Source organism: Pediculus humanus, genomic scaffold (assembly GCF_000006295.1).
Source record: "Pediculus humanus corporis 1103172108251 genomic scaffold, whole genome shotgun sequence".
Taxonomy (NCBI): domain Eukaryota; kingdom Metazoa; phylum Arthropoda; class Insecta; order Psocodea; family Pediculidae; genus Pediculus; species Pediculus humanus.
In genome coordinates, this window is record NW_002987820.1 from 14,681 (window position 1) to 23,907 (window position 9,227).

At 31.8% G+C, this 9,227-nt stretch overlaps 1 protein-coding gene across 1 annotated transcript; it reads left to right on the forward strand.

Annotated features, from left to right (window-relative positions):
- Nucleotides 1-1,728: 1,728 nt before the first annotated feature.
- On the forward strand, nucleotides 1,729-8,981 carry Phum_PHUM467870 (neurogenic locus notch, putative; the record flags this gene model as incomplete). The annotated part of the gene is made up of 13 exons (XM_002430196.1): nucleotides 1,729-1,812; nucleotides 2,123-2,288; nucleotides 2,373-2,582; nucleotides 2,657-2,924; nucleotides 3,008-3,222; nucleotides 3,300-3,536; nucleotides 3,622-3,798; nucleotides 3,874-4,089; nucleotides 4,158-4,712; nucleotides 4,789-5,013; nucleotides 5,881-8,417; nucleotides 8,486-8,580; nucleotides 8,663-8,981. 13 exons carry the CDS (start codon nucleotides 1,729-1,731, stop codon nucleotides 8,979-8,981), a joined length of 5,304 nt encoding a protein of 1,767 aa, XP_002430241.1.
- Nucleotides 8,982-9,227: the final 246 nt, after the last annotated feature.

A 9,227-nucleotide genomic window follows, 5' to 3' on the forward strand; every position in this document is an offset into this window, starting at 1 on the left:
TTTAAAAAATTTTCTTTATTTAAAAAAAAAAAAAAAAAAAAATTAAAACCATCCTTTTTCTTCAACCACGTTCATTTTTTTTTTATTCTTTCTCTACCATGAAAATTACCCAAATAATAATAATAATAATAATAATAATAATAATAATAATAATTAAATACATAATTCAAGTACGTGTATAAATATATCACGAAGTCGCGACGTGTATGTTATTACTTAGCTTTATTATTATTATTATTATCATTTTAAATTATTAAATAAATTTAGTTAAAAGGTTTTTAGGATTTAAGGACGAATTTAAAATTTAAAAAAAAAAAATGGCGCGAAAATGAAAATTTAAAGAAAAAAATTTTTTTTTTCCCCCATACTCAGTGCTAAAGAGAATAATTTAATTAATTAATTAAATTTTGTTTTTAATTTAAATTTTATTACTATTGTTAATAATGATAATAATTAAAAGGATCAAAGCGGAAACGGAAATTCGTATAGGTGTAACAAAAAAAAAAAAAAAAGGTCAAATCGTATAAAATAATCGACGAGTTAAAAAAAAAAAAAGGTTTTGAATTCGTGTTTAATTATTGGTACGGGAAAATTTATTTATTTAAATTACTTCCGGTTTGTTTAAAAAATGACGTCATTAAAAAAAAAATTTTTTAAAGGACCCCGAAGAAGAAAAAAAAAATTCGTTTGGAAAAGAAACATGATTGATGGATGAGAGACATCATTAAAATATATTTAAATAAATTTTTTTTTACTTTTTTTTTAAAATTTTATCGATTTCGCGGCGGCGGGTTCTGTAAAAAAAAAAAATTTTTCTAGAAATTTCCACGTCAATTAATTCCTATCATTATCATTATTATTATTATTATTATTATTAATATTATTTATAAATTTAAAAAAATTAAAAAAATATTAATTCCATCTGTTGCATTAAATAAAAGTAAAAAAAAACAAAATTTTATAAAACGATCGCCATTTTCTCTCTCTCTCTCTCTCTTTCTCTACCTCTCTTTCTCTCTCTCTTTTTTAAATTACAAAAACTTTTTCGAAATTTCATTATTATTATTATTATTCTTAATATTATTATTCAAAAAAAGAAAATTATCATTCCGGAGGATAATTTTACTTCATGGATGTGAAAAAACTGAAATCATTTTTTTGTTTTTTTTTTTTTTTCACTCTTTTCGAATGTTTTTTAAATTTCCGTTAAATAATAATAATAGAATTTCGTTTTTAATACTTTTATAAATAATAATAATACTAATAATAATAATTTTATCCATCAATCAAAACGAATAAAAAATAGGGGGGGGGGTAGAGAGAGAAAGAGAGAGAGAAAAAGAAACTTTTATTAATTTACCTTTTTTAAAATAAAATGAAAGTTTACATAAAATTATTAATTTATGGATTTAAATTTTTTTTTATGTAAAAAAAAGAAATAACGAGATTTCTTTTACTTCGTTTCCCCCCTTCCCCCCCTCCTTTTTTTTTTAATTAATTACAACAATTTTTTTTCTCCGAAAGTAAGAAAAAACTTGGAAACTTACAGATTAGTCGAAAAAAAAAATTATTATTAGTAATAATAATATTATTATTATTATTATTATTATTATTATTTTATTGTTAAATCGCTAGCAGAAGACATGTATTTGAATTTTTATAATGATGATTTTTTTCTTTTATAAATTTGTTTCAGTCGGATTAGAATGTTCGGATGAAAGATACGAGATGTTTAATAATTCTTGTTACCTTTTGGTTAACTATCCAAAAGTCACGTGGGAAACAGCTAATCAAATATGTAAAGGAATGAAAGTAAGTTTTTTGTTTGTTGTTTGTTGTTGTTCTTGTTTGTTTCTTATCTTTTTCAACCACTACAAACAAATCATATTTTTTTTTTTTTTGACGTACGGTTATAAAAATTAATACCATTTATCAAGGTATGAAAAATTAATTTTTCCCGCCATTTTTTTAAAGTTTATTTTTTTTTAAGGGGTTTATGATAAACTACTTCCGCTTATTATTATTATTGGGTCGATTAAATAAATAAAAGGAAAACCATTTAATTGAAAATAATTAATTAAATTTGTTTTTTTTTTTTTTTTTCGTGGGGGGGTTTTATCAGGGAGAATTAGCGAGCATACATAATGCGGATGAAGAAAATTTCATTACCGGAAATATAAGGAATTCAATCGAATATACAACTTCCGCTCATTATTGGTTGGGTGGATACGAAAATTTAGATTTGGACGATTGGAAATGGTCGGATGGAGCACCCATGTATTACACAGGTTTTATTTCTGTTTTTTTTTTTTACCCCTTTTCCGCCATTTTTTTTTAACCGGAATTTTTTTTTAAAAAATTTTTTTTCAAAGCTTGGGCACCGACAGAAAACAACGAAATCATTCAAAATGATAATGATGATGATGATGACGACGAAGGAGAGGGGGAGGATGTAAAACGTTGTTTGTCGATACGATGGATATCGTTAAAAACAGAATCGACTCATTCTTCCAGCGGTTTGTACTGGACGCCGTATAATTGTAAACAAGTCGGTGGTTACGTTTGTAAGAAAAAAAATCAAGGTTATTATCATTATTATTATTAATTGTTTTCTTGTTTTGAACAGGAAAATTTAATGGTGAAAATTATTTTTCAGTATCTGGAGAAATGCTCAATCTTAATAAAACCGTTAACGGTACCGAAGGACAAATAATGTCTCCAGGTTATCCAAATTCTTATTATAACAATTTAGATTATTTTATACGTATCGTCGGACCCGTCTGGAGTCGAATCGTTATCGTTTTTACTAAAATCGATTTGGAATATCAAATCGAATGTCTTTACGATTACATAGAAATCGTTTCGACGGGTGGTAAAAAATCTTCCGTTCGATGGTGCGGTAATAAAACATCAAAAACGAACAGGTACCAATGCTGGAAAATTTACTCAAATTATTAAATAAATCAAATTGCTGTTAATAATAATAATAATAATTAAACGATTTCAGAACGGTTTACGTATCGAACAATAACGAAGCATTGATAAAATTTCATTCGGATTATTCAATTTCCGGTTCTGGATTTTTTGCCACGTGGAAAGCGATCGACATAACCGGATGTCCAACTCAAAAATTAACAGCGAGAGAAGGAATAATATCGAGTCCAAATTATGGAGAATTTCTTCTTCCGGAATTAGATTGCACAAGCATAATAATTGCACCACGTGAGCATCAATTTTTTTTTTTTGTTTACCTTTTATCATTTATACCTGGAGAATGACGTAGATTTTTAATTTTCCAGCTGGAAAAAGAATTTGGTTGGAATTTACGGATGTCGACATAAGAGAGGAAATGAAAAATAAAAAAAGCGCGACGCTGGAAATAAATTTAGGCGGTGACGTAATACCATTTAAAATATATCAAAATAATAATAATTTTAACAAAGGAAATTTTGTTTCCTTTGGCGAAAAATTAATTGTTAGATTAAAGACTTTTTTCGAACCGGAAGGAATTGGATTTCGTGCCGTTTATCGAACGAGTAAATAAATTAAACATTTTTTTTTACTGTGAACGTGAAAATTTCTTTTCCATTCATTCACTTCCGGTTTTTTAATTTTTTTTAGTCGGAGCTCTGGAAGAGGAAAAAGTTTTAAATTTAACATCTAATTCCACGGGAATGTTATATCATTTAAATTTTCCAGCGGATCCTCCGTCGAACGTTAATTTTTTACAACACGTCATCGTTCCAGTCGGTTACGTCATTAATTTAGATTTACATCAAGTTTCTTTATTGGAAACAAGTAAACGTTTTAACAATAATAATAATAATAATAAAAAGCGTTTCAAAAAAGTAAAAAAAAAATTAATCGTTCCAGATAAATCAGAATGTCCAGAGGAAAGAGGGGTCATTGAAATAACGGATAATTACGCAGACGAAAATGGTATTTGGTGGCATTTATGTGATTTACAAACGGATTATTCTTTTGCCACTTCTTCACTGGCTATAACATCTTATTTAAACACTCTGTACATACGTCAGAAAAATTTTAAACGTGGAACAAGACTAAACGCAACAGTCAGAGTAAAAAAAGGTGAGAGAGAGATTATTATTAATTGTGGAAATATGAAACCGACGATGATAAAATTTTTTCCGTTCCAGATTCTGATTATAAGATGAAATTATTAAAATCTTCTGGAATCGTCGAATCCTGCCGTCCGAATCCATGTTTAAACGGTGGAAAATGCATTATATCAGATTCGAAAAAAATGTGCCAATGCGCTGGACACTACACTGGAATGTTTTGCGCATTGACACAATGTGAACTAGAGCCTTGTTTGTTTGGAGAATGTGAATTGACATTGAACGGTTACAATTGTTTATGTCAAACCGGTTACACGGGTTTAACTTGTGGTAAAAAACAAAGTCCGTGCGAAGACAATCCGTGCGAGGGTAGAGGAGAATGCGTAGAAAAAAGTGATACCTTTCACTGTAGGTGTCACGCATGGTGGGAAGGACCCAGATGTGAAAAAAGAATGATGCACATACCATTTAAACCATTATCGGAAAGAATGTTACAAGAACCGTTTTGGTTGGGTTTGATAACCGTTTTCGTAGTTTTGGCTATAATCGGATTGGTTTGGTGTGCTAAAAGACATTTTCCGGAAAAGTTAGAAAAATTATTGGCGGAAGAAGCCGACAGAAATAGTAAATCGAGTGAGTTTTTCGTTTGGGTGATAAAAGAAAAACCTTTTTTATTTCCACGTAATTTTTGATTAAATTTTTTTCACAGATGTTTCCGGTATTATCCGTCCACCGTCCGTACGAGAACCACATTCGGGAACCGGAGCTGTACCCATAACGACTCCATCGGGAACGAGCAACATTCCTCGCACATTATTTGGACGACTCGGTATAAGAAAATCCTCTCTGCTTAGCCTGACAAGTCCGCAACGTCCAGACAGGGCAACTTCCCGAACATTTAGTCTCGACGATTTATTAAGACCACCACCCAGAAGTAAGATTGGACCAAATAAGTCCAAAAACAGGAATGCCAAAATAAAAAAAAAACTCATCGTCGTGTGTGCTTTTATATTTGGCTAACTTCTGGGATCTTTTACTTCTTTTTGCATAATTTTTTTTTTACTTTTTCCGATTGTCTTTTCTTTTTTAAGCCTTTTCTTTCTAAAAAAAAACTCTCTTTAGACTCTGTCTGACGCGTCTCTCTCTCTCTTTCTCTCAATGCTTTATTAATTAGTTTTCCAATAAAATAATAATAATAAATAATTTGCACAAATAAATTTTTTTAATTCTTTCACTATTATTATTATTTATTTATTTTTTTTAGGTTTTTTTAAATGATTTCTATGTATTTGCTTTCTTCATCACGTTTGCTGGATTTTTACAATCACACACAAAAATGCACTTATTTGAATGAAAACAAACAACAACAACAATTTTATGTTACGTAACATAATTGTTGTTGAGTTGTTAAAGAAGTTAATAAATAAATAAATATGTTTTTCAGTAAATAAAATAAATAGAAAATAAATATATATTAATTATTTGGATGTTTTGAACGGATATTATTGACTGAAAATACGACGACGACAACGACGACAACGACGACGACGACGATGACGACAACGACAACGACAACGACGACAACGAGGTGAACAAAATCGGATCTTACATTAATTTTATTATTATTATTACCTTCTTAAACAACCTTTTTTAATAATCACATTCTAAATTGGTAGAAAACTCCTTCTCTCTTTCTCTCTGTCTTTCGTAGTTTGCTATATTGCATTTGCTTTTATTGTTTTTTTTTTTTAAATAATAATAATAATGGTAGTGAGATAACGTTTTTAATTATTTTCTACAGGGACTCCGTCACCGAGGAAAAAACCCAACGCATCTCCTCAATCGAAAAGAGATTCGTCGGAGAAAAAGCAAATCCTTCAGCATCTCGTTTGTCCATCTATCGTACAAACAACAACCGATGCGAATAATACGTTAAGTGAACCCATCGTATTGAAAAATATTAAAAGAAAAAGTTTACCATCGGAAAAAACCGAGTGGGAAGAAACTAGTTTCAGTCATGACGCTCCGGAAAAATTAGATATTAAAACAAGCGATTTTGGAAAACTGGAGAAAAAAGTTACGTTTGCTAGACTCCTAAATAAAGTATCAGCCGAAATGAGTTCCAGTTCCGAACCGGAAAATTCAAAATCGGGTACGGCAAAAGCACTTTCTACTCCCGTATCACCAGCTGTTGATAGGAAATCTGATATCGTTTGTAGTAATCAGGAAAGCGATTCTTTATCGAGTTCCGAAATAGCTATAAGCGGAAGTGCTTTCAACAGTTTATTAGACATACCGGGAAATGAAAGAAAAGTTAAAACGATTAAAAATTCAAGTGCGGATTCGATATTGGAAATGTTTAGAAGTTTCACATCGACTTCCGTTATGACAAAAGGTAAAAAACAGACTTCGTCTACGACTCCGACCATGTCGAGTCCTCAAGAAGAATTAAACAGCGATGAATCCGCAATAGGTACACCCATTTCTACAACTTCCGGACCAATGGATTCTCCAACGGATCCCAAAGCGACACTAATTGAGATACCAGTTATCGATGCATTAACAGCTCAAAAATCAAATAATTTCCTTCAACCACCGTCTATACTCCTCGAAATACCAACAACAAACGGAAACAATAAATTTTTATCACCGATAAGAGAAATGCCCACACCCATACCGACTCCATCGTTGACTCCGACAATGCCTAGAATAAACGTGAAACCTAAAAAAATCCCTTTTTCTTCTTCGGATAGTTCGGACAATGATAATTACATAAAGAAAGAATCGGAAGTTATTGTTCACGCTCAAGAAAAAAGCAACGATGAAGAATCGTTTTCTTCTACCACCGAAGACTACATTTCGGAAAATATAACGCGGGCCATTGAAAAAAATTTGACAGAAAATTTATCGGAAACGCGACGACCAAATGTTGTTATACCATTGTTAACCGTACAGGAACCATCACCTCCTGGTTCGTTTCCGGGATCTCCACCCCCTCAAAAAAATACAGATCCTTTTGTTTATTCTCCAGTCGGTTCTCCTTCTAGACGATTAATCAAAGGACAAGATAAACCAAATTCATTGGATTTACCTTTTCCACCGCCTTTGATAACAATTACTTGTAACGTTTCCGAACCTGAAAGTGATACCGAACCGACTTCTTCTCTTAAAAACATGAATATGGGAACGCATAACACGACAGTTAACAGCGTCGGAATGAGTTATTTGAGTCCTTTTTCGATGTGTTCAAGAGCTGATAGAACTGCTTCTGAATCGAATTTAAGTTCTAGCGGATATTCTTCGATGGCGAGTCCGGGTCCATCGAGATGCGGTTCAAACAATCCACTTTGCCTATCCGAAGTCGAAGATCATCATCATCAACACGCTCAAAATTCATCATCAACGTCCGAACGTCGTTCGGGTCATTTAAGAACGCCTCCGAACGAAGAATCTCAACATAGAGGACGATCCGATTCGGAAACTTTATCCGATGATCCACTTTTAGAATCAAACGATGAAGGAATCGGAACGGATCACATTGACGAAAAACCGGAAGAAAAAGAATTAAAATGTGTCAAAGACGTTGAAGTTTTTTTTGGTGGTGATGATAAAAGTGGTGGTCAAACGATTATAGATTTCGGTTCGCTTATTGTTCCAAACATTTCACCGAAAGGAACAATAAAAAAATGGGAAAACATTGAATGTTGCAGCCTTGGATCAACACTTCCGAAGGCATCCCTACAACTTCCGGCAATCGTAGTTCAAGCTGATTATTGTGATAAACTATTAAGTCCAGTTAGCTCAAGAAGTGAAAGTCCATTAAGTGACAAAGCCGTTAGCTTAGATAGATTTTCACCTTTTTTTTATAGTAAAACAAAATGTGATAACCTCCCGTTCACGGATTCTGACGGTTTGTACGATTTTCCAAGTTCGGATTGTCATCCGTCGAACAATAAAAGCGTACAGGCAGGTACGAATTCTCATAGGAAAAACACGGGTAGGAGGAGAGAAAGGCGTAACAGTCATCGTAGTTTAATAACCGGAAGTAAAAATTCATCTCCTACAAAGGGTAAAACAACCGGAAGTCTTTTGGAAGTGCCTCATAAAGAAACTTCTTTTGGACATCGAATAATTGCTCAGAGAAAACCCTCGCCCAAAAGAAGAATAAGAACCCAGCAACAACAGCCTTTAAGTTCTTCCAGTTCGACTGAAAGTTTAACAAGTAGAAAATCACTCGAACTTAAAAAAATTATTAACGATGACAATCAAATAAATAAAAATGTTGTTGATCCGCCATTCCCCGGTTCGAATGAAGCATCCGCCGAAGATACCACCGAGGTAATTACTACCCAACTTTCGATTATTTTAAATTTTCCTTCTTGTCATTAAAGTAACGAACATTTCAGGAAACGAATCATCGAACGATAAACGATCCTCTTGATTCCGATCATCCGCCACAAAGAAGAATTTTAGGTTTTAGAACGATCGGTCATCAAATCAGGTACGTTAGCCAAACAAAAAAAATTCCCTAATTTATAATATCCATTCAATTATTATTATTATTGTTGTTTTTTTACGAGTAGGTTTCTTCGTCGAATAGAATTGAGTTTAAGAAAAAAAGAAAAATTAAATAAATTAATACGAAGTGAAAAAGATGACGTCGACGACGACGACGACGACGATGACGACGATGACCCTTCTCTTTGCCTTCTTCCTCAACAAGATGTTAAAAAAACAACCGCGACCGCCAACGCCGTTATTATACCACAATCGAACGTTAACAAACGTCGAGAAAGTAAAAAACGTGGCAGCAATAACGTATCCGCTACATCGACTCGTTACACGTCAAAATCGAATAATAACGTCGTCGTATCGATTAATCGAAACGGCGAAACCAACTAAAAAAAAATTTCACTGTGATTTTAATTAGTTTATAATTTTTTTTTTAGATTTAATTGCGATGATGATAATAATAATAATAATAATATTAGTAATAAAATATTTGCGGGTTTCGCGCTCAGGTTATTTCGAAAAAAAAAAAAAAAAATGAAACCAAAATTAAATTTTTCGTCTGCTTTTCAATAACAAAAAAAAAAAAATAAGAAAAAAATTTATTTTTTTAATATTTTGCTTATAATTCGAATTTAA